General features: G+C 52.5%; 1 protein-coding gene across 1 annotated transcript in view; it reads left to right on the forward strand.

Annotated features, from left to right (window-relative positions):
• Nucleotides 1-16,185: 16,185 nt before the first annotated feature.
• The window catches only part of BMP7 (bone morphogenetic protein 7), an 89,879-nt gene continuing 80,280 nt past the window's right edge, over nt 16,186-25,784 (forward strand). Inside the window, exon 1 of the mRNA XM_032387603.1 lies at nt 16,186-16,619. Within this exon, the coding sequence (XP_032243494.1) occupies nt 16,202-16,619 (418 nt within the window). The 5' untranslated portion in view covers nt 16,186-16,201. The remainder of the gene's footprint in view (nt 16,620-25,784) is intronic.

The following is a 25,784-nucleotide window of genomic DNA, read 5'->3' on the forward strand; positions in this document are numbered from 1 at the left end:
GGCCATAGCCACGGTCCAAGCAGAGGTAGTGGTGGCCTGGATCTGGCTGCAGGTGGGACATGTGGGTAGACTCTGAATCTAGCTTGACGGTGGAAGCAGAAGGACCTGCTGATGGCCCAGACGTGCAGGAGAAAAGAGGAGGCTGTTGTTTTTCTTACTCCAAGTCCACTGCTACTGCGTTGTGGATAAAGGACTAGAAATCTAGGCTCTTGACATTGGTCAAATACTCTCTTCATCATTCATTCATCTCACAAGCATTTATTGAGCTCTTACTGTGTGCCCGTGCCAGGTGCTGCAACCTGCTGTGTGCACAGGGAGCCCCCATCCTCGAGGGAAGGGCAGACTCCAATCACAAATGTCCTGAGAGCCCATAATTATATGGGTACAGAGAAGCAGGGTGCCCCAAGAACACGTGGCAGGGGGACCTCGCTACTCCAGGCTTCTTGCAGAGGGAAAAAGATAGCCAACGCCTCATGGGTCCAGGGTCTAGGCCTCTCAGGGTCCAGGGAGGGTGCTGAGCTTTTATAATCCATGATCTCATTCCATCTTGGTGAAACCCTACAAGGAAGGAAATATTTTTTTTAAAAAGATTTTATTTATTTTTTCATAAGAGACAGAGAGAGAGAGAGAGAGAGAGAGAGACAGAGGGAGAAGCAGGCTCCCTGCTGAGCAGGGAGCCCGATGCGGGACTCGAACCCAGGAGTCTGGGATCATGACCTGAGCCGAAGGCAGATGCTTAACCATCTGAGCCACCCAGGTGCCCAGGAAGGAACTATTTTTTCCCCCTTTTACAGATGAGACAACCCAAGGTTTGGTGGGAGGAGGTAGGTTGCCCAAGTTCAGAGCTGGCAAAACCAAGATGCAAACCCTGCGATGGGGACCCTAAGTTGCATCCAGTTCTCTGTTCAAAGTTCTCTGGTATTAGCCCCTTCCCATTACTTCCTGGAGAAAAATAGGCGTGATTAATAAATCACTATGTCAAATAATAAGCATGTTCTACCTCCATACAGTCCCCTGTGATAGAAGCAGGTGTGTTTTTTTTTTTTTTTGAGGGGGGTGGTGAGCATGAGGGAAACTTGATGAAAGTCCGGAATTTTCCCCGTGAAGTCCGCATGACCTTTAATTACTTACAGATTTAATAGAATATCATTCCACATGATTTATTCCACTGAAAGATTGATTAGTAATATAACTTGAATTGTAGTCCATCTCCCCATGCAATTTAAGATGATTTAGTGCCAAATAAAGACTAACCTCCAAGCCCTTGCTTCAAAGAGCTATAGTCCCTGTTGTTGTTCTAACGCATTTGGGAGAAATTGTGCCTCCACTGGGCAGAAAGCAATTCGATCTTTCCTAACCTTCAACTAAATGAGGATCTGGATCCTTCCAACCTTGGTGACAGGGGTGGGGGCTTAACTGGGGTCTGGGTCACTTTCTTCTAGCCCTGGGTTTCTCAGCTTCAGCATTATGGACATTCAGTTCGGATCTGTCTCCGTCATGGGAAACTGTCCTGGACAAGGTAGGATATTGATTAGCATCCCTGCCCTCCACCCACCGGATGCCGGTAATACTCTCCCCAAGTTGTGAAAACTAAAAATGTCCCCAGACATTAACACATGTCCCCTGGGTGTGGGGTGGGCAGAACTCTACCTGGCTGAGAATCACTGATCACTAACGTGGGGAACCAAAGTGTGGTCTTTAGGAAAGAAAAGAGCACGTAAACACATTGAAAATCTCGCTTGCACGTGTACCGTCCGAAGTGGGGAAACTTTCTCCGAGGGATAAATCACAGCTTTCTTTGCCTCCTCTCTTTGGTCCCTGTTCTTACCTAGACCATATCCTGCAGGTGCCACCTGGGAGACCCTCAGAGGATGGACAGTGTGGACCTTGGGTTTTGACAGAGGTGCTGCGTGGGACACACCTTGTGCCGTGGGAGCGGTTGGTGTATTTCTTCTCTTCTGTATTCTGGATCCTGCATGAACCAAAGGGACTCCGCAGGCCTCCCGATGAAAAGCAAAGTGGTCAGAAACGTGGCTCCCTTAATACAGCCTGAGTTCTCAGCCCAGGGGAGCACGTGCTATTCCATTTAGTGGATTTGCTCCACCAGCTTCTGGGGTTTCAGCTTTTGGGAACCCCTGTCCCTCCAGGATGACTTTTGATGTCACCGTGTGTGTGTGTGTGTGTGTGTGTGTGTGTGTGAACCCTAACACTTTGCAAGCACTAATTATGGAAATTTGTGGGCGTGTCCTTCTCTTGCCACCCCTCCCCTTTTCCATCTTAGACAACACATAAAATAGCCCCGTTTTCCTTTGTGGCAGGACCACCAAGGCTGAGCAAAGGGCGTCCAGCCCCTCCCGAGGGCTCCCTTGTGCTCTGCTCCACTTGCCTCTTTCAAGGGCGTCTCAATGAGGGGCCTTGTTGAGACGTCCACTAAGGCCCAGACTAGAAGGGACCATTAAAAACAGTTTAATCAGAACAAAAGGAGTTCTGTTCTTATTGTCCCCCCGGTTGCGGTTTGGATGCAGCAGCTGAAAATCTATCTGCACCAAGCAACAAATCTGGATCCAGCCATGCTGCAGAGTTCACCCTCTGCAGAGATTTCTGGATGGATCCTTGGAGGAGATAATTTACAGCTAAAGCAAAACACAAGGAGAAGCCTTTATATTTGGCACAAATGTTTCCTATTAAAAGCCTTCGAAAGCCCCCTGCTAACTGGAGCTCTTCGTCCTGCACAAGTTCAAGGCGATCATATTAATGCATACAGAATTCTTAAAAGAATCCTTGGTTTGGATGCTGATCCTGTCTGCGAGGAACGGTGTGGGATTGGACTGTGAAAAATTGTCTGGAGGCAGAAGCCCGTGAAAGAAGAGTGTCTTTGGGTTGATTTTAAATGCCTGTCCTGAAAGCTTTTGTGGTTAGTAATTTTCTGCTGCTGAGAAGCTCCAAACAGGCAGGGGCCTTTGTGGTAAACCTCCAGAACCTTCCGGAAACAGGGAGAATTGCCCCAAAGTGGAACTTTTTGTGTGTCGTGGGGGGATGGGAACTTTAGTGGCCAGCTTTCAGGGTTATCAAAGTTCAATGCCACCTATTCTTTGGAATGGACCACCTAAAAGAGACTTTAAAAACATTTTTTTTTTTATTTTTGGGTTTTTTAAATTAGTTTTTAATTCTATTATTTTATGTATTGGCAAAGATGAAATTTCTAAGGATGACTAGGTTCAGAATCTCATCTCGTTTGACCTGTTGACTCTTCCTCCACATTTCCAGAAGAGTGAGCCCATCGGGCTGTAGGCTTTTCTTGCTGTGCAGGGCCTGATGCAGCTCACAACCATTTTCATGCACGCCGTGAGCACATCGAAACAAAAGGAGTCAAAGGAACCAACCTTACTGTTTGGGACTCAACTTGGGGAAAAATGTGACCGCGGAGGCCTGAGGAGGACCCTCCTGTGCAAACACGCAAGAACCAGCCAGAAAGCTACCGGGCAACAGCTGGACCAAAACATTCCTGTGCGATGTCGAATAAAAGCCCCAGACAGAATTCGGTACCAGATCGGTGTCATGGCTGTTTCCCTCCCAGTGCCCAGCAACCAGGAGCCTGCAGGAGCCTGTCTTTCTTTATCCCCCAAGAAATTCCTGAGATTATGGATTATGAGAGTGACATTTAAAAAAAAGAGAGACATGAAGACCAACACCAGCAACTTGTTACCATTTCTCAAGTAATTATCATCCGCCAGGCACTTCCAGGGACTGCCTCTCTGATTCCTCCAGGCGACATGAGGGAGAGAGATGAGAGGGATGATTGTGTCCATTTTACAGGTGAGAAAATGGGGACTCGGGAACGTGCAGGCTCACACAGTGGGTAAGCACAGGTTCTAGTCTCCGCTGGCCCGAGATTCTGGTCCTGGTATTCCCGATGCTGCTGGTCCCCCACCCACACTTTGAGTCACCAGGGTTTCTTGCAGGGGTCCATCAACGTTTTCTGTAAAGAATCAGATCGTGAGTATTTCCCACTCTGCAGCATGTACACTCTCCGTCACGGCTACTTAATTCTGCCGTTAAACATGAAAGCAGCCTTAGATAAGATGTAAACATTTGGCCGTAGCTGTGTTAATAAAACTTTAACTAAAATAGGCGACCGGATGCAGCACACGGGCCGTAGTCTGCAGACCCCTGATCTAGTTCCTTGCCTAGATGCAAACAGTCGCTACCTCAAGAGGATGTCAGGAGGGTGAACCAGGTCAGGCTGGTGGCATGTGGGGCAGATGCTCCTGGTTGCTGACCCATTCTCTCCCCCTTCCTTTCTACCAAAACAACATGGTGCCAGCCAAAAATACTCACGGGTTGGCCTCTGTGGCAGCTAAGCGTGCCTGTGGGACCCTGTGCCGGCTGATGAGACGTGTCATTCCCTTGTCCTCCCTCTTCCTTCCATTCATCATTCTGGAAGACTCACGGGATGCCCGGAGCGGGGCAACGTGTGACCCCGAGGGTGGAAACCACAAGCTCAGGACAGCAGGGCGCTCAGGAGGAGGAAGGTCCTTACAGGGAAGCTGCATCAGCCTTGGACTTCCTACCTAGACCCTTCCTATGTTCGAAACCCACATGTCCTTTGTGGCTAAGCCGTTATGGGCAGGTTTCTGTTACACACAGCCTAGCGCAATCCTACCAACTCAAACACCCGTCCAGTGCTGGGCACGTGATGAAGTCTTACGAAGTGGTCATTATTCAGGGTTGGTAAAGTCAGACGTGCCGTCTCTGACCCTCCCGGGCATCCTGAGTGGGTAGGTCGGGGGTCAGGTGACAGATTCTGGCATGAAAGCGATGTGAGTGACTCTTGACCCCTCCAGTCCAGCGAACGTTTGGGAAGCTGTCAAGGAGTAGGAAGAGCAGCACCTCCGCGCTCTTCTTCACAGTAAGTAGTGTTCAAACTGTCACAACTGTGGTTCTCCTGCCCCCCAGGACACGGATGACCTCGGACTCATCCTCCCGCCCCTGGGTAGTGGTTCCGAAACTCACCCACCACGTGCTTGTAGAAGTTTGGGGTGGAGCCTTCTTACCCCCTGTGTTGGTTAATTTTAGGTGTCACTTTGCCTGGGCTAAGGGATGCCCAGATGGCTGGTAGAACATTATTTCTGGGTGTGTCTGTAAGGGTGTTTCTGGAAGGGATTAGCATTTGAATTGGTAGACGGAGTAAAGAAGCCCGTCCTCGTCCATGTGGGTGGGCGTCATCCAATCCACTGAGGGTCTGCACACGTTGAAAATGTGGAGGAAGGGCCAATTCGCTGTCTCTGGCTGAGCTGGGACATCCGTCTCCTCCTGCCTTTGGACACCTACCCTGCTGACTCTTGGGCCTTCAGACTTGGACTGGGGCTTACACCATTGCCCCCCTGATGCTCAGGCCTAGACTGAATTATACACTGGCGTTCCCGGTTCTGCCCCATGGCATACGTCTCTGGTGGGGCTGACCCAGTGCCTGGACCTCCATCCTGACTCTGGGGAGGGCAGGTGACCTAGACCGGGAAATTCAGGTGCTCCGTTTCCTGGCCCAAGACCTGAATGTCCTTTTTTTTTTTTTTTGGAAGCAAGAAGCTCTCCCTCTCCACCAGGGTCACCAGCCAGCACTGTCCATCTGGAATAATCAGGGGCTGAGTCCCCCTGCCGTGCAGAGGACGCCAATCCGTGGTGGGAAATAATGAAGGCAACATTCAGACAGATGCCGAATCAAAAGAGCTAGAGAGATGGAGAGAAGAGAGCCACAAAGAAGAGGTTGCCCTGTGCGCCCCCGGGACCCAGCGCTGCCTGGACAGGACCTCTCCCTCTGAGAGGCACCACCTCGGCTTGCGCTCCTGTCCCTGGCACTGGATACACTCCTGACTTAAAGTAACAGCTCAGGGAAACACTGTACTCTAATTACAGACTGACAAGCTCGGAAGTGAAGAAACCTGTTTGTCTTTTCTCCAGCTCATCATTTCTTAAACTGACCCGACCAGGAAGTCCTTTTCCATGCACTGCGTGCGCACGTTTGATGAATGGACAGAAAGAGGAAAGGCGGTGCAGGCCGGGAGATGGCAGTGGAGGGGAGGGGATATTCGCAACATCAAACTCCTCTGGAAAATGGAGCTTGGAGGTAGCTCCTCGAAAGCCAGATGCAGAGAATGATCTAGCTCCCCCTGCCCCGCAAGCTTCCTGTCTGTTTTAGGGTTCAGCTCCTGTGTGAGGAGATCTGTGTCCACACAGGGCCATTTTCTTTTTTTTTTTTTTTTTTTTTTTTTTAAGGTTTTATTTATTTGACAGAGAGAAAGACAGCCAGAGAGGGAACACAAGCAGGGGGAGTGGGAGAGGGAGAAGCAGGCTTCCCGCTGAGCAGGGAGCCTGATGCGGGACTCGATCCCAGGACCCTGGGATCATGACCTGAGCCGAAGGCAGCTGCTTAAGGACTGAGCCACCCAGGCGCCCCTCACACAGGGCCATTTTCACTAGATGACCTCTGTGAGTCACATTCCGTTGTTTTATCTATAAAATTTCTGCCTCAGAGACAGACCCCCTTTTTAAACACAGGATGGCTTTATCTTCTCAGCCTGTTTATCGCTGAATGCCAACAAGGATTGCAGAAGTCACAGATGCCTTGAACTAACCTCTAAGAGGGACTCAGTGTGGCCACACTCAACTGATTTTTTTTTCCTCCTTCAAAAATGGAAACGAAACAACCAAATGTCTGTAATTAAATTTTCTGGTTATAATGAAGCTTTTGAAGCCCTGTAAATCATCCTTTTGTTTCTCTGGTTCCTACCCCCAACCTCCAGCAAGTTCCCACAAGGCATTTGGGAATCAAAGAATATTACCCCATAAAAACAAAATCAGGGCCATCGTGCCAGAGACATGGAGGGACATGGGACAGATTACAGCCGGGAGGTGGGGGTGGGGGTGGCAGCTTCTACCATTCATGGGAGCCCTGAAGAAAAATCCTCGGACTTGGTATCTAAACAGCAGCTGCAGGAAGAGGTCTGGGTTTGAGGTGACTGCAATCTTTGCAACCTCTTTGATGTCTGGGAACATCATGCTTCCTGGTTTTGTAACTGCAGATAGCTTCCTGGGAGCGCGCTCTTCAGAGGCGGCCAGCCAGGGACGGGTCTGGCCGATGAGGATGCTGAGCTTCAGCCCACCCGCGGAGGAGCACGCAGCAATACCCATGTCTGGACTCTGCTGCAGGACAGGGGCCCAGGCTAGGGGTTTGGGCTGACTTCTTTTGGCTGTAAGAATTAAGCACCCACGCAAGCCACCCCTAGAATGTGGTGGTGTCTGGGGATCTGGGCACAGGGAACCATCGGGCCCCAGGAAAAGCTGGAGTTAGAAGGTGTTCCTGAAGTCAGGTAGCCCAGATGCTCTTGGGAGTCACCTCGGGGTCTTTGCATTTACAGCTGCCCCTACCGGGAGCACCCTTTCCCTGTGCATCACATGCCTGGCTCCCAGACATCACCTTTCAGAGAAGCCTTCCCAGCTGTTGTTCTCAGCCTCTCCCTGGCCATGCCTGAACACCTGAACACATGGCCGTTCCCGTCTAGATCCATCTGTCAAGGCCATTTTGTCACCCGATCTCCCTGGTGACACTGGGCTCTATGATGAGCCCCTCAGGCGCATGCCCACTATCACTCAGTGCCTCAGTGACGGGTTATCAGTGACAGTCCCAGCTCCTGATTCTGACTCAGGCGATGTTCCAGACAGAAACCAAGATGTGCTCTCAGGGAGGTCATTCACTCACTTGGCAAATATTTTTTGAGCATCTACTACGTGCAAGACCCTTTCTGGGCTCTGTTTAGGGCAGTGAACGAGTCAGACCAAAATCCTTGCCCACTTTCCTGTGGGGGAGAGACAAGAAACCAATAGACACGTAACTATATATGTCAGGGGGTGGTGAGTATGCATAAGCATGTCCCACACAATTTGGGGCATACTTATATTTAAAAATTAGTCATTGTTTATCGGAAATTCAAATTTAGCTGGGTGTCCTATATTTTGATTTGCTAAATCTGGCAGCCTTACTCAGTGGTCTGTCACCGTGTGAGCCATGGAAATAAAAGTTGTGGCTGGCTTTATGGAGAGGTGTGGCTGGAAGAAACAAGGGAGTCAGAAGCAGGTTGCCCAGGGTGTGAATGCTGGCATTCCCTTTTGTCCTGGCCAAGCTCTTCGACTTCTGTGCCTTGATATCTTCATCTGTGAAATGGGAGACAGAGCATCTAATTTCAGGGCTGTTAGAAGATTTGAGATAATCTACAATGTGCCCAGCACCAGATAGCTGTGTCATTCATCAGTGCTGACCCTCATTATTCTTTGCATCATATGTAAGGTGAGGTCAAATCTGTTCATTTTCCCAAATTATCTTTTTACGCGATTCAGGACTAACCTATTTTGCAGTGAGGGTTTACCAAGGGGGGAGGCAATAAAGATAAACTGCAAAGTAGAAGGAAGAATTTTTTTCTTTTAAATGGGCAGGAACACAGTGAGGAGGTAAGAGTAGAGAAGTAAGAGAGTAAGAAGGAACAGCAAGAGAAGGAAGAAGGAGCAGAGATGGAGAGATGCATGATGCGGGGGAGTGAAGAGCTTCTAGGACCCTGGGAGCCAGGAGCCCGAATTTGAATGACAGCTCTGCCCTGACTCACTGGGAGACTTTGGGCCCCACAGTGTTTCTCTGGGTCTCAATTTCTCTATCTTCAAGCTGAAGGACATGAACCACATATTTGTAGGATTTTGGCTATAACTGACTGAAACCCAGTACATCGTGGCTTAACCTATCAAACATCCTTTGCAGAGAACAAAGAGATAAATTCGTAGTATAAGTGTGTCTCAATAAAGTATGGGACATACTTAGACTAAAAATTATTCATTGTTTATCTGAAATTCGGATCTAACTGGGCATCCTACATTTTTATTTGTTAAATGTAGCAACTCTAGCTCCCTTTCTTGCTTGGTTTAACCACAGAAGCTCTGTTTTCTACGTTGAGCGTCTGTGAAAAGCTTCCTTGATCAAAAGTTTCAGCTGCTGAAAAAAAGGGAAGGTCTGTAAACTTTGGATGGACATGATTTCCATGGCCCCTTCTGAGCTCCCTGCTGCATCCTGCGGGGTTCATAGCTGCAGGCAACAGAACCATCTGGGGCTGACTGCTACAGGAAAGGTGTTCACCAGAGGATCTTGGGGGGCTCACAGAACTTTCAGAAAGGCCAAAGAACCAGGTTGGGGGGCTCTGCAGTTGGGAACATGGCTCCAAATGGCTTTGCAGAGTGGTTCAGGTGCAGACGAACTGCATCTGACAGGCTGGGACTTGATCACATGCTCTGCTTGCAAAGCAGGCTGGGACAGCGCATCTCTGGGCTGTGCGGCTCCTGGCCGGGGGACAGGCTCTGCTTCCCAAGATGGGACAGTCCCCGGACACAAAGTCCCAGGTGCAGCGTGGAGGTAAGAGACACTTGGAAGCAACGACAATGAAGACCCTACCTCCTCAAGAAAGAATTCTGGATGTTGATGTTTGTGGGTGAATTTTCTGAGCTGGGGGGAGGGTGAGTTTATGGAAAGATCAGTTACCAGGGCCAAATAGCAGGAGTCAGTGGGACAGAGACTGTCAGTGGGACAGGGACTCTGGAGAAGGTTAGGGTCTGGTGGGGAGGCTGGTAGGTCTTTCCCACCTCTCTCGCTCACTGAATGTTCCACAAATAGTGTATAAAATGGAGTTGCTTTGAAATGCACAGACCTTGGGGGTCCTTCGGTTTGGGGGGTGGGGAGGCCGATATACCCTCCAAACCCAGCAGAGCCCTTTATAAGGCCAGAGGCACACTGGAGTCCAGAATCTGACTGGTAGATGGGTTTTCTTTGGTCTAACCGTTAAACAAATTCAGTTAGTTGCCAATACACATGGAGAGTTGTCAGATACAAACAGATTTTTGGCTTCTCTTAAAAATTAGAACTAGGTGGTAACCTTAGACTAAAATTCCTTTTTTTAGAATGTGTTTGTTTATTTGTTTGTTTTCTTTAGACTGGGGGTGGGGGCTGAGCAGAGGGAGAGGGAGAGAGAATCCCAAGCAGGCTTGATGCCCAGCACAGAGCCTGACGAGGGGCTCCATCTCACGACCCTGAGATCATGACCTGAGCTGAAATCAAGAGTCTATAAGGATCGGACACTTAACCGACTGAGCCACTCAGGCACCCCTAGAATCCAAGACCTGAATGGCATCCCCCAGCCCCCACGGAAATGTGGTTTTCAGGTCACCCTCTCCCCAGCCCTCCCTGTTATATCTGGGCCCCGTGTCCTCTGCCTCCTGATGTTGTGTCTGTCTCGTGCGGGGTCTCCTTTACTTGACAGCTCCCTGGGAATTCGTGTGCACAACCAGGATGGGGAAGTGTTGCTTTCGGGTCAAAGGGGGAAAAACGATCTGCTCCCAGATCACTAAACCACCAGGTAAAGTTTAAGAGCCTGGGCTGCGTGGACAAGTGTAGCTTCGGATAATGGCTTCATCACATTGGGCAAGTCGCTGTCAGAATCTCGGTCTACTCTGCAGCCTGAGAAGTCGAACAGCCCCCTGCACGTTGGAGGGTGACGCGGGCTTAGGCAGTGTAGGGCATAGAGTGCCTGGCTTCAAACCCGTCAGCTGCTCTTATTCACGTCTGGGAAAGCAGGAAAGGGCTCCTTCCGAAGCTGAACCGGGAATAGTAAATGCTCAAAAGCAGCTCCTCCAACTGAGGAAGAAATAACAGCCATGCGAGTGATAAACAAAACTGAAGCTTCCTCCTAGCTGTTTGGGAGATGCAGAGATCAGCTTTCTCTGGAGTGTGTGTGTGTGTGTGTGTGTGTGTGTCTGTGTTTTCCATTTGCAACTGTGGCTCCTGCCGAATGTACTTAAGACCGATAGAAGCCGTTCAGCATTTTACCCCTCTGGTTAAAAAATTGTGCAAAGAAGCTGTTCAGCATTTTACCCCTCTGGTTAAAAAATCATGCAAAGAAAAAGCCCCAGAGTAAGCAAGTTTGAGTCTGTATCTCCAGTGCAATGAAAGATTGGCATGGAAAGCAACATTTCATTACAGGTGTGCTAAAATAATTTCCTCTCCAGGGTAAGTGGACACACACAAGGATTTGCACTCGAGGAGTTTAAAGCCTGTGCATGAGGAGGCCCTTGGCCTCCTATTCCCTGCTGGTGTCTGAGGCCCAGGTCATCAGGCCTTGGCCAGGTGGGTGGACAGGGGGAACAGCTCCCAGACTGCCTTGGCTGGGGAGGGCGCCCCCGGGGAGCCCCTCGGCCTGCTGAACTTCCTCCAGGGCAGATGGTACCACGGTGAAGATGAGCTCCCTACCTCCTGCTGAATGTGAGCGTCAGCAGGATTCCGTTCTTTTTTATTGCCTTCGAGACACATGCTGACTTGGTCAAAATCGCTTCGGCAAGATGTGACTGATGATGTATGAAATGAAAACTCCTTGCCCGGTGCTGGGAGGCCGGCGAGCGCAGGGTGTGGACACTCGGCTGGGCTGGCCAGACACAATGATACCCCTCACGCTTCCAGGCTGTCTTTCAGCCAGGCGGAGCTGGCCCCAGGTGTGGAGCAGACTAGGGCAGATCCGGTTACGGCGGCCGGGGAGTCCAGCGCTGGGTGCCCAGCTAGGGGAACCACAACTGGGGTGGGGGCTGGGGCGCTGGCTGCTGGCTGCTGGGAACTGAGAGAGGCCCCAAGGAGGTTTCTGGGCCCTGGATGGCACGGGAGGGCTGCTGGGGGACAATGAGGGGATCAGAATGCAAGCACTGCCCTCTCGTCACCAGTACTGGGCTCCCGCTCTGCTCTCCTGCTCTCACCCCTCACCCCTGCTCTGGATCTCTCATAGTCAGGATAAATGTGCCTTTCTCTGCTTGGCCCAAAAGCAGACCATCATGAAGAATTGTGTTGTTACTTTTAACTTAGAAGGCTTTCCTGTTAACGTATTTTCCTTTTCATCCAGATGGTAACACACATTGATCAAACGCTTTCTCTGTGCCCCAGGCACCTTGCAAAGCACTTGACATGAATTGATTTCACTTACAAATCCTCCTGGCAACCCTGGGAGACAAGTGACCCAAGGAGATGGGCACTAATAGGCTCCCATTATACTGATGGGGGAACTGAGGCTCAGAGAGTTTAAATCTCCGAGACATGAGTACAAGTGGCAGGCCTGGGGTGTGAAACCAGACAGACAGGCTCCCAGGGCCAGGAAGCTAGCTCCCACCCGACTTTCTCTATACACTCTCGAAGAGTTTGCTGGCGTCCTCAGCTCTCAAAGCAGCATCTGACGTATTCCCAGCCAGATATTTCTTGCCTGTGTGTTTGCATTCATTCATTCGTTCGTTCTGTAATCAAGCAAGCCTTCCCTGAGGGCCTGGGGCAGTGCTGGGCACTCCTGTGGGGGAGGAAGCAGGGAAAATAGGGACACCCCCTCCCCAGCATGGATTACAGGAAAGATAAGCCTAAATGAGGTTGTGGGAATTCAGAGAGAACCTTATCTTGCCCAGGTCTTGGATATGGAGAGCATGTTTTCTCTTCATCTTGCATGAGAAAAGATGGCATCCCAGAGGAAGGGTCTTGGGGTGAGGGGTCTGGGAGACACCTCAGCCTGGCGCCTGCACAGTAGGTCCTCAGCCAACGGTGTTCTTTAGGTGTTGGCTGTGCTTACCGCTATTCACTCAGTGGGTACTTATTGAGCACCTGCGGTGTGCCAGGCTCCCATGGGCTCAGGTAGGATGCATGGGGGTGGGGGTGTGTGTGGGGGGGACACTATAATCCTTGCTTCAGGGCCTTCCCGGTTGAGGGGGGACAGGGTAGATGCAGAGCAACCAGTTGTTTTCACATGTAAATCGGTAGTACCACTACCTGCCGCCCCCGCCCCCAGCCCCCAGCCCCCAATGCCTATCAGAATCCCCCCAGAAGACTTGAGAGTGGATTGAAAAGCAGAGACGGCCGTTGCTTTTGGGAAGAAAGTAACCTCCTTCATCTCAGCTGGTGTTGGAAGTGCGCACAGCAGTTGCAATGATTTTGCCTCTGAAGGGCCAGCCCCGGGGCATGGGGCAGCTCAGGGGCAACAAAGCCTGGCGTCTGTCCCTCGTTCTGCAGGGCCTGTGCGCCTGCTGGTCGTTCTGCCTAGGATGCCTTTCCCTGGGAAAGCTGTCCCCTCCTCATCCTTCCAGGACTCAGCTCAGAGCGTCTCCTCCAGGAGATCCCCTTCCCATCGCCCCCCCCCAACTGGCCCCCCCCCCCCCCCCCCCCCCCCCCCCCACCACCTCACCCTGTTGACTTGGCCCTGTCTTTATCACCAGCCAAGATGATGTAGGTCGCACCCTCAGCGGTGGACACGGGCGGCCAGCACTGCTCTGGCTGCCCCCACAGGTCCCTGTGTTAGCTTTCCCCCCACCATGATGCCCATCCGCGTCTTTCCTCCCTGACCCTCCTGTGTTCCCTGTGCTGCCCGGCTCCAGCTGCTGAGAGCACCACCTCCTTCCCTGAGAGCATCGGGGGACAGCACTGCCACCCCTCCTGCCCCCAAATCCTATTGAAGCTTGCTGCTTTGTCTCCTGGGCCAAACGCCAGCTTTGGCATGGAGGCAGCCTCACACGGTACCCTCGCGCCCAGCACGGTGCTTGGCACCAGGATGGGCCACATAATTTGCAGGGCCCGGTGCAAAAGGAAAGCAGGGGCCTTCTGTTCACAGATTCCGAAGAATGGCAATACCGAAGCAGCAGAACAGAAAGCCAAGCGTGAGGCCCTTCTGAGCGTGCAGGCCTGGGCGTCTAGGCAGGTTGCACACCCACGAAGCCCACCCTGCCTGCCACCCAGGAAGGACTTCGCAAACTTCTGTTGAAGGAAGGAGTTCATGGATAAAGGGCAGGTGGAGGGGGCTTTCAAAGTGCCTCGACTGACGGGTGGGCAGAGGCCCAGCCCTGGGCCTGGGGGCTCAGGACCTGTTCCATCTGGAAGCCGGGGGCCTCAGTAACAGGGCCGGAGGGAGTGATAGGAATGGCTATGATCTGCACCTTGCATCTCTCTCCTCCTTGCCTGGCCTCTGGCCTCACGTATCCACCCACGTGGCCCCTCAGGCTGCCATCTTGTCCAAAAGCCCCCAGAGGGCGGCATGGCAGAACCCTCTCTGCTCCAGAAAACTCTAGAATACCAGGTTTATCTTTTCCAATCCTGGAGCTTTCTCCTGTCCCCATGTGAGGCTAAGCCAGACTGCCCCCGCCAACCCTTGTCTCCCAAACTCAGCCCTTCACCTTTCATCCGAAACGTCCTGTGGTGCCCCTCCATCTAGCCCATCATCTGGGAACCCCTAGCTTGTGGATTTGCCTCTTCTGGGCAGCCCCAGCAGGGGAAGAAGGCAAGGTTGAACTTGTACCCACGGCCTCAGTTGCCTTCTGGGTAAAGAGCTATTTTGCTCCCATTTTTAGAGATGAAGAAATGGGGTTCCTGAAGAGCAGTAATTCACTTAAGGTCTCAAAGCATGCTCCAAGTTGTCGGGCCCAGTCTATGCTGGGCTCCAAGCGGCTCAGCATGCTCCCGGGATGAATGAATGCTGGGAGGGAAGACAGAGAAGCTGTCTGGGGAGGTCTCAGGCCCAGCGCCTCAGAGGTGGACTGGATGCAAGGGGGGCTGCGGGCTCTCAGACACCGCCAGCCAGGGGCTGATGGGGAAGGGCAGACGCAGGAGTGGGGTAGGGGACAGGGTATGTAGGCTCAGGCCCAGGAGTGCTTGGAAATGAGCCGGGCGCACAAGGGGAGGAGAGGGGGAGAAATCCTGCAGTCCGCACAATTTCAGTCATTTCTACAAATACTGATGGTGCAGCCCCAGCCGCTCCCAGGACCTGGGTTCAAGGTGCTGCGGGTGCACAGGAGACTGAGAAAAACCCGCCCTACCCCCCCCCCCCCCCCCCCCCCCCCCCCGCCCCGGCTCCGTTTCCGGTGGGGGACACAAGACAGTAAGGAAGGCACGAATAACTCAAACAGTAATTCCAGACGGTGAGGGGAGTTGAAGTAAATAAAACAAATGCGCGCAGGGGTGAGGAGGGGAGGCGACGTTGTCTCTCCTGGTCCGGGAGGAAGTGGCACCCGAGCGGCACCGGGAGGTGGAGGGTTGGCCGTCGGAGCTAGGCACAGACGGGGGTGGGAGGGATTAAACGGAAGGGAGAGAATTCCAGGCAAAAGGAATGGCAAGTGCAAAGGCAAGCCAGCCGTAAGTTCCGGGAGGCGCGGAGGGGTCCGCCTGGCTGGAGTAAATGGGGCGGTGGTGGAGCAGAGGGACGAGAGGGACTTGGGGTCACCTCCTCCGGGAAGCCTTCTCCGATTGCTGCGCTGCCTCCGCACTCCCCCAGCTTCTTCCACCTCAGCCCGAAACGAATCGCACGGGTCCCGCTCAGGCCTCCTCCCTGTCCCGACTTCGAGTCCCGAGAGGGCAGGGCCGGCTCGGATTCCTCCCTCCGCATCCCCGCGGCGCTCGGCCGGGCGCTGGGCACCGCGTGGGCACTCGGTAAATATTTGTAGAGCGCACTAGAAGGAATGAATGAACCCATTGGGCGCAGCTGGGGGGAGGGCGGGGCCGAGGGCAGGTGGGAGGCCGCGGGCGCGGGAGGGGCCCCTGGAAGCCCGTCCTCCTCCTCCTCCTCCCAGGCCCCAGCGCGTACCAGTCTGAGGCTCCCGAGGCGGCCTCTCGTGCGATCAAGGGCGCGCACGGCTGGGAGAGCGACTCGCGGCCCCTGCTCTCCGCGCCGGAGTTCGGAAGAGAGTGGGTCGCCGCCGCCCGAGCGGAGCGGGAGAAAGGAGCGCTCGCTCGCCCGCCGCCTCGCTGCCTCCCCGGCGCTCGCTCTCCCGGCTCCTAGGTTTGCTGGCTGCTCCTCCCACCCGCGCCCGCCTCCTTGCTCGCTCGCTCGCTCGCTCGCTCGCTCGCTCCAGCCGGTTTCCAAGCCCCGCGGTGCGCCCGGGCGAGTGCCGGGCGAGGGGCCCCCGGGGCTAGCGCCGAGCGGGGGGCGGGGGTCCGGGCAGAGCGCAGCCGGCCGGGGAGGGGCCATGTCTGGCGCGGGCGCAGCGGGGCCCGTCTGCAGCAAGTGACCGAGCGGCGTGGACGGCCGCCTGCCCCCCTCCGCCACCTGGGGCGGCGCGGGGCCCCCGGTGCCGGGTGCCCGGAGCCCGGGTCGCGCGTAGAGCCGGCGCGATGCACGTGCGCTCGCTGCGCGCCGCGGCGCCGCACAGCTTCGTGGCGCTCTGGGCGCCCCTGCTCCTGCTGCGCTCCGCCCTGGCCGACTTCAGCCTGGACAACGAGGTGCACTCGAGCTTCATCCACCGGCGCCTCCGCAGCCAGGAGCGGCGGGAGATGCAGCGCGAGATCCTCTCTATCTTGGGCTTGCCCCATCGCCCGCGCCCCCACCTCCAGGGCAAGCACAACTCGGCGCCCATGTTCATGCTGGACCTGTACAATGCCATGGCGGTGGAGGAGGGCGGCGGGCCCGACGGCCAGGGCTTCTCCTACCCCTACAAGGCCGTCTTCAGTACCCAGGGCCCCCCTCTGGCCAGCCTGCAAGATAGCCACTTCCTCACCGACGCCGACATGGTCATGAGCTTCGTCAACCTCGGTGAGTGAGGGCAGGAGGGAGGCGGGGGGGGGGGGGGGGCGTCTAGGTCAGGAGGCGCTTTGGGACTGGGAGGGGGCCACTTCTTACATCCAGTCCGCCCATCTCTACACTCCGGGCCGTTTGCAAAACCGCAGTGCCTGGCCGAGGGTCTCCTACTCCCGGCCCCAGGGGACCCCAAGCTGTGCGCACCCCAGGTAGGGCGAACCGGGCTCATTTGTCCTGTGGGAGTGAGGCGGAGGAAAGGGCTGGTCCGAAGCCCCCTCCGGGTTAAGTCGGCGGCCGCACCTCTGGGGCTGGAGGCGCCGGGCCCGCCGCGGCTCAGTTCAAAGCGCGGGGCTGGGTCATGTGAGCTGCGCCGGGCCCGCGCGGCCCCTGCTACCTGGATTTAAAGGGCCCTGCTGGGCGAAGCCGCCTTCCCGCCCTTTCGGGGCCCCTCTCAGCCCTGTCTGGACCTGGCAGCGCAGGCGTCGCGCCCCCTTCCCCGCCCTGGCCAGCCCTACCTGTCCCCTCGCGGTGCGCCCGCCTTAGCGTGCCGCGCGCCGCCAGTGTCTCCGGGCCCCTCTCCTTGCGACCCGGCGCCCCCCCCCCCCCCCCCCGGCTCTCAGCTCTCCCGGCGGGAGCTGGGGGAGAAACGGTACCATTGCGAGCTTTCTATTTTAAATATTTAATGATAGGTCCCAGGCGGGCAGAATCCATTTTCAGCGTTTATCACGTGTGGCGCGCAAACCACGGCTTTGGGCGATTGAGTGGCGCGGGATCTCGGAGCAGACGCTGCCGGGGGCGGCCGGGGGACCTAGCTCACTCCCCGAGCCGCAGGGGCCCCGGGGACCGGAGGCTGGCGCTGCCGCGGGGGCGCGGTGGCCCCTCCTCCCTCCGTGCACGCACATTCACCAGACTTGCTCAAACTAACCCCCGGCAGCGCGCTGTAGGACTGATGATCAAATATTTGGTTTCCGAGATAACACACCCCGATAGCGCTGTTCCTGAGCCGATTTCATTCTACGTGTGTAACTTGCTGCGAAAATCCGAACGGAGTCAAGACAGCAAACTCACGCCCACGGGCGCCCTGTCAACAGCGGCGGGATAGCGAAGCCCCCCGCTGGGGGCGTGGGGCGTGGGTGGAGGAGCGGGGAAGCGGGGATCAACCCCAAAGCTTCCAGCCCCAGATAAGGCGCGCGAGTTCCCGGGTCGCCATTGTCTGCCCTTAATAATAGCCAAAAAGTCAAATAGTGCAACGAGTTTCAGCGAGCAAGGGGTGGGAGGTTTAGATGCCAAAACAACTTCAAGAAAGTTTAAATTATACTAAGCAGCCAGTTAGAAGGAGGCAGCTCCATATGTCCCGGTTTAGAACAATCTGCAGGATGTATGAGGTGGAAAAAAGCAAGGTGCAGATCCGTGAGGTTACGTATGTGCTTGTATATCATCTGTTCCCACTGGAAGAAGACACCGTGAACTGGAAATAGACTTTACTGGGGGGCGGGGCAGGACTGGGGCTGGGGCTTAGGAGTGGGACCTGGGGTCTGATTTCTGATTTTTCATTGTCTGCACTTTTGTCTGTGTGATTTTTTAAATTTTTTTTTTACAATGTGTATTTATGACCTAAACCAGAAACTAAAGAAAAATTCCAAATATATATATATATATATATATATATATATATACATACATATATGTAAATTAAAGCAGGGCTCTGTAGCCATACTGAAGCCGGTGGTTAGCCTGGGCCAGGCCCTTTCTCTGGTGAGGGATTTATGGTATCTTCTGTTCTGTTGGGTACCCATGGCTCCCCGTGAATGCAGCGGGTACTGGTGGTCTTCAGAGCCAGGCTGGGGTCATTAAAAAGGCATTTGTAAGCCCTGGTTTCTGCTAACCCAGTGCAGAAAAGCACCCTGCTTCTATGGAGCAGCAGCGTGGTCAGGGCTTCTTCCCCCCAGCCAAGAGCAGGAGGAGGTTGCTGACTGGGCGCCTCTGGGAACCTTGGGGCAGGGCTGTTCGCTCCCCCTGGGTGGTGGGAGCAAGCTGGGACTTGTTTGAGAAGGCCACAGCTGGGTGGTTCTCCTCCGCCTGTACACACACCTTTCAACCCGTTAGCCCCATTTCTTTCATCTTGAAAGGACAAAGACCGGCTTGTCTGAGCCTCTTAATCAGTCGGGCCGGCTTTGGGCTTTGTGGGACAGTCCTGACTTTCTCAGGTCTTGCTTTCTGGAACATCACTCCAAATTAGATGGCGCAGTGGCTTTTCACAGAGTGCGCTGACCTTGTTTTCTTTCCCTTGCTGTCCCTAAAACTCGAGGTCATTAGTTGGGTGAAGACCTGGCCTGCAGTTTGGCAAGACTCCTCCTACAGATGCTTTAAGGGTGGCCTTTCATTTCTGCTCAGCAACAGCACAGGAATAAACCGCCTGTCCCTTCCATTCTGTCGAGGGCTCCGGAATTTCTCCATAGGAGGGGCCTGGGGGTGGCAGTGGGGGTGGAGGGGAATGTGTAGGAGATTAATCTGGAAGCTAAATTTGCTGAGGAAGCACACTGATTTTCCTTGGACTGCAAATCATAATTGATCTGTAACATACAAAGTTTTCTAAAGGTGCATTTAGTCTCACACTTCATCCAATAATAAGAAAATGTCATTCGTCCGTATCAGATCATTATTTGGTAACCCGCGCGGGGGGCGCGGGGGCAGCTTTGGGGGGCTGCTGACTTTCTCCATGCCCCCCTCCTCCCTCCACTGCATACCGCTGCTGTCCTGCCCTGCTTGGGGGACCTCTGACCAGATTCTGAAGGCTTTTGCAGACCTGGTGCGTTTATTCTTCCCTCTGTCTGCAGCCAAACTGGTTTTTGTTCCTCTAAGTCCTTCTCCTTGGAATTCAAGCTTTCTGCCAGGCTGAGTGGGATCTAAACTAGAGCGGGAGCTAGAGGAGAATGTGGGAGAAAACCAGATGCGGAGAATGAGGACTTCAGACCCCACCTTATGACAAAGACCAGCCTGTCCCACGAAGCCCCGTGTGCTGCTAGCTGAGCTACAGCGGGGGACCCACATCTCGTCGGCCGGGGCCCCTTGGGTTCAATGGCGAGATTTGTAAGCTGGTTTGGATGAACAAGCCCCCGACTCCTCTGTGTAGACTTAATTCTGGATTTCAAAACAGGCTACCCTCTCTGAAATGGAACCCAGGCGATGTGAGTCCTGCAGACCGAATCTGCCAGAGCCCCCTACCATCTCCCCCCCCCCCGGCCCCCCTGGCCCCTCTAGGGAAATCCAGCAGTTCCTTTGGGATCTCCAAAAAGAAGCCGCCTGGCATTAGGGGGCGTGTGATGCATGTTCCTCTCTGGCCCAGGTTAGGAAAGAAGCAAATTTGTTTTAATCTTCGAAGCTAAATTAAAAAAATAAAAATAAAAACTTGGAAACCGGTCATTACTGGACTCAGTGTATAAAAGTGGCTTTTGTTAATATAGCTGAAGAGTCAGGAGAAGGCTGTGTAGTTTTTGCTTTATACCATCTGGCTGTCCTTTTTGTTGACAAGTGTTTGGCATTAAGATCTCTCCTCTTGCCCCTTAAGAACAGGCCCTACCACTGTAGAGTATTAGAAAAAGATTCTGTTACAGTTTAAAAAAATTTCCTTCAGGGAGTGCTTCGGGAAAGGAGCATGGGTTGCAGGCATTTGCAGCTGTAACCTGGCTTGTGTTAAAATTTGGAAGGGGCTCTTCCACATTCCAGCACTTGGAGCAACGGCCCTCACTTGTAAGCAGCCAGAGGTTAATATAGATGTCACACGGGCTTTTCCCCTGCTTGCTTGCTTGCTTGCTGCAGAGTGACTTCGCTATAGGAGTGCACCAACAGCTGTGTTTTTAGCAACCCTTTCCAAATCACTTCTTTTAAACCTCATTTTCCTGGTTCTTAAATCAAAGAGCTTCTCCCCCCCCCCCACCCCATTCCCCTTTTCCCAAGGATATATGTGACCCAGATTTGAACTTTTTTGATCTTCTTCGTATTTCCCTTCTGGGATCAAGGCAGGTTAAGGCCAAGCCCTGGATGCCAGCCTACGGGGCTATTTTTGGTTTTTATTCCAAGGGCTCTCATTTGGTTGTGGAGTGGTCCATCCAAGGTGTAAGGGAGGTGGCCCAGATAAAAATCGATTTGCAGGCAGTGAAGGGATGATTCTCTGAATGCTCAGAGAGAAGAGAGGGCTTGCGAGCGGCGGTTCGGGGGGCCTTTGGTCGCGTAGTAGGGCTGTAACCTCTGCAAGATAAACACAGCTGGTGTCCGATCCCCTGACCGCCGGAATGCCTGCGATGTGAGCCAGTATCACATGTCTGCTGAACTCAGAGGCAAGTGATGACTTCATTCCGGGGAGAGTCCCATCTAAGTTGATTGATCACCCCTATCGCTTTAATATCTTTTTTCCCTATTGGGTAAGGTCATATTTGGCCCCTTGCAAGAATCAGAGTGTCCTAACGCTCCCCCAGGCCCCACCCTCCGCAGCCTGCCCATCCATTTTGCCAGATGAATATTGAGAATGGAGAGCCCGAATGGCTGGCCATGTTAATTTTTTCGCAATCACTCTTCAGACCTAGCTGGGGGCTGTCGACACACTGTTTTTGGCAGGCTGCTGCAACGCTTCGCCTTAATGCACTCTGGCAGTGTCTCCGGGGTTAGGGTATAGGCAGGGATGTGTGGGACCTGTCATGTTATTGTCAGAAGGAATGCGAGGATTAGCCTTTAAAACGTGGTGGTGGGAGAGCGCGGCAGCTGTGTACACTTATTATAAAAGACTTAAGTCCCACTGGTAAAATCAATATATTGAATTGCATGACCCTCTGCTTTTAATTAGTTTAAATCAAATGCGCCGGTGCCATTTTGCCTCCTCTCGCCTTCATGGGGTGAGGAAATACCAATATTTACATAGAAACTGTTAATTTGCGGTGAAAATGATAACACATTTAGCTTTACACACCCAGATTGCTCGGACTTGATGGATCCCAGAGCAGCGTGGCGTGGCGGGACGTCACCGGGGCGCGGGAGCAGGGGCGGCGGGTCCCCGGGAAGGCGGGTCCCCGGGCCCCCCGATGCCGCGCGCAGGTGGGCACGTCCGTGGGCGAGGCGCCGGCCGAGGCTGGTCTTTGAAGAAACGCACCGATTCTTTCATTGCGCGCCAGAAACGGTGAGGTTCACCCACATCGTCCACAACCTTCCCTCTACAGCGTTCTTTCAAAATCCGTAAGCGGGCACTTGCCTCTTTGGTCGTTTTGAGTCCTCGCTCCCAGCATGCTGGGTCTTTTGTACGGGGCAGCTCAAGGCACAGTACTTTATTTATTCCAGAGCTTCAGATGCTTTTCTTTCCAATTCCTGAAACAGTTTATAGAGGAAGGGGGGGGGGGCGTTCCTTCGCTGCAAACGATCCCATGTATGAGCACGGCTATTATGTGAACCGTTTGGTATTAGCTGTGTGTTCGACTGCAATTGAATTCTGCGTTTTGCAGCAACTGGTATTTGACAAATAATATTTGACAAAAATGTGACTTGGTATTTCTTAATATGGAACAGGTATTTTGTAGTTAACCTTCCCCGACGAGAGATTGCGCGAACCTGGCGTGGACCAACACGGGCGCTGTCGCTGTGGACTCTTCCCCTCTCCGAAGTGGAGTGTTTATGATTTGGGGGATACGAGGAGCGCATGGAGTTTGACACTTACGTGCAACTCTGAAAGGCGTGTGCGATGTGTCCTTTCAACGTTTGTGGTGGAAGGCATTGGTGGGAGCCGCGCAAAGCCTTTGCTGATCCGCGTGGAGTGGATTGAATTAATGACAACTCTGAGAGCCCCAGTTTTAGGGTAATTGCTTTATTGTTTTGCAGCCAGGGTGCTTATAATCCGGTTCCTGTACAAACATGTTTAACGTGTGTTAATGCATTTCCAAACCAGAGCCTCTCAGCACAACCCTGCTTTCCATTAATTGATGTCGGTAGCATGGTACAGTATTTCAAAGGGCTGGCCAAGTATGAACTGTGTTTCCAATTTCCTTCCTTTCCTGTGTTTGGAATGCCAATGTTAATTTGTTCCCATGCAGGAGAGGGGGCTGCCAACTGCGGCTTTCTATAAAGGGCTTCACAGTGAAGGCTTCCAGCCCTCGCTGATGCTTGGGGCTGCCTGGCCAAGTTTCCTGACACTTTGCAGCTAATTCTGGGTGATATATGGAGTGGGGGTTGGGGGACTTCACTGCCGTGTAACGGAAGTTCTCGGTGACAGCCGAGGGTGTGACTTGGCAACGGCGAATGGACCGGCATCCACAGTGATTCTCTTTCGACACAGCTTAAACCCGTGCGTCTGTTTCCACTATGGATGCATATTAGCTGTGTGACCTTGAACAAGTTTCTTAACATCTCTGAGTTGGTCTCCTCATTTTATAAAGGTGGATAAGACTCCCCTCCTTCCCAGATCCTCACGAAGACAAAAGCATCTCACGCGTGCGTAGAGGCTGGCACACAGTAGGGGCACAATAAACGGTGGCTCTTGTTGTTCTTGTGGCGACCGCGTCACTACTCACTCTGCTGTATCAGTCCAAATATCAGTCTTTAAAGATTTATTTTATTTATTTGAGAGAGTGAGAGAGACAGAGCGCACGAGCGGGAGGGACAGAGGGAGAGGGAGAGAGAATCTCGAGCAGACTCCCCGCTGAGTGCAGGTGCATGGGGGGCTCATCTCAGGACCCTGAGATCATGGTCTGATCCGAAACCAAGAGTTGGACCCTTAACCGACTGAGTCACCCGGGTGCCCCCAAATACCAGTTTTTAAATCCTTATCTTAAAATACTGAGATTAAGCCTCCTATGTTATTTTAAAGATGTGGAGAAAATGGCCCCCAAAATGTGTGTGTGTGTGTGTGTGTGTGTGTGTTTGCACACACACGTTTCCTTCTTTCAGAGATCATTGAAATTTGAATGAGAACACCAAACTTACTTGAGGATAAATAGAATATAATGCTGACTCTTTCTCTTGCTTTTAGCATCTATGGCTATTTAAAAATTTTATGACTAGGCAAACTGAAACTTGAGTGAGGGGTGTCTGGGAACGCTCTGTACTATCCTTGCAACTTTTCTCTAAGTCAAAAATCATTCCAAAATAAAAAGTTTTAATTTTAAAAAAAGCACATGACTGAAGTATTTCTTCCCACCCCTTCTGGAAGATGGTCAAAGTACAAATTGTCTTTTCCTTCAAGGGAGTGTCAAGCCCAAAGCATTCATTAACAGAACAGCACAGCCTCCCCACTCTTTATTGGAGCAGGTGCAAGGCTGCCCCCCACTCCCCCCAGCTGGGCCGAGGCCACAACGAAGCCCTGTGTGGATGCAGTGCGTTGAGAAGCCTCTGGAGACCCAGGGACGAAAGAGAATGTCTCCAGGGCCCCGAGACGAGGGGTGGGCTTAATCACTCAAGGCTTCCCGTAAATTCCCTTCAGCTCTTTCTGTACTGTTTGAAAAAATCTGACTTGGTGGGTATTAGGTTTCCCTGCGTCTTTGAGGTCACGTGTTATTCTTTCACATCTTTATCTCCCCAGAGTAGCTTTCAAGTTCCAATCTTTTGTTGTCTGGCTTAATTAAATTTGGCTGTGAATAAAAACTTGCACTGTTTCCAAAATTGAGGACTTGCATGTTTTTAAGCATCAGGGTTAGGCCTGTACTGTCTTGTAATGCCAGCCTCACTCTTGCTTTTATGCAGTTTGGGAAAAAAAAAAATCTAAACCCGTAGCATGACAGTCGCCTTAGACTGGTTCTATCACGGACCCAGTGCTCACCTGCCCGGCAATTGAACGTTGCCAACGGGGGCAAGCGAGTGATCCTGTGGTTTCAATGACTTGTGTTTGGCCTTTGATAAAGGACTCCTTTCTTGACTGTTTTTTCAGACATTCTTACTATCCTGTTCTTGCGCTGCCTCGCCAAATTCTCACGGCACAGGGCTCGGGTATTGGCTACTCATGAGCATGAATGAGTGGAAGGTGTTCTAATGCAGCATCTTCTAGATGCTTTTTGATTTCGCATCCCCGCCAGTAAATTTCTGGGTCCACACCCTAAATAGAAATAAATCCTACTGTTTTAGTACAGTTTTTTTTAACCTTACAAAAACGTAGACTGAAATACACATTTAAGGAGGAGGCACTAAAGATAAAAACCATATAAAATTCTGATGTTCATTAATACACATTTTAACTAATTGATTATTAATTAATATAAAATGACGCTTTTCATGAACAAGACACGTTTCATTTTGCTCTCATGAATTAGTTAATGTTACGTGATAGAATTTGATGTCTTTCAGAATCGTGGTTCAACGGTTGGGGATCAGCGAGCTAAAGGTCTGGTCCTACATTTTGATTATTTTCATCCTTCGTTTGTCTATTTGGCATAAAGGAAGTTATCACGTGATAACAGAGACCCCACAGCCTTGGGGGGGTGGGGTAAACCACCCACAGAGCTTTGTTCTCTTGTATTAAGTCATGGCTCCATGGTGGGTCGGCAGGGGGCTCTGCACTTTGATCAGGTGGGAGGGTGCTCAGGTCCCCTGGCTGATGGGGCCGACACCCTTCTCGAAGGTCACCAGTTACCGTGTCAGAGGGAAAGGCTCTGTGAATTGTGCCTGGGATTTTAAAATTTCCACCTGGAGGTGAATGCCCCTCTTCTGCTCACATTTCATTGGTCAGAGCTAGTCAGGTGGTCACACCAGACCGAAGGTGGGCGGGACACTAAACCTGAGCTTGCAGAGGGGAGCACCAGAAGGAGCCGGGGAATGGCACCAGCGCCTGCCATACTATGGTAGGAAGGCCGTCTCCCGGGAGGAACGTGGAAATGGGACGAAGAGCTTGTTGGCTGCAACAAGATCCTCTCTTTTCAACCTCATCCACCAATTACGCAGAGATTTTGTCAAAGCTCGGCTACTATTTTCCAACTTCCCCCGATGTCCATCAGTCCTTGAAATCTACTTAATTATGATTGTAATATTTTCCCCATATCCCAGCGGATCCCTCTAGCCTCCCCCAAGTGCTTGCACCCCATTTTGGAGACCAGGGTTTCTAGAAGTTTTGCATCACTGAGGTATTCACATGGTTCAACGAGAATAACCACTTCTCTCTATTCCCACTTGTAAAATGACTCGCTTCTTTGGGACTTGTCTTTCAGCAAAAGC

Source organism: Phoca vitulina, unplaced genomic scaffold, assembly GCF_004348235.1.
Source record: "Phoca vitulina isolate PV1807 unplaced genomic scaffold, GSC_HSeal_1.0 scaffold50, whole genome shotgun sequence".
In the NCBI taxonomy this organism is placed as follows: domain Eukaryota; kingdom Metazoa; phylum Chordata; class Mammalia; order Carnivora; family Phocidae; genus Phoca; species Phoca vitulina.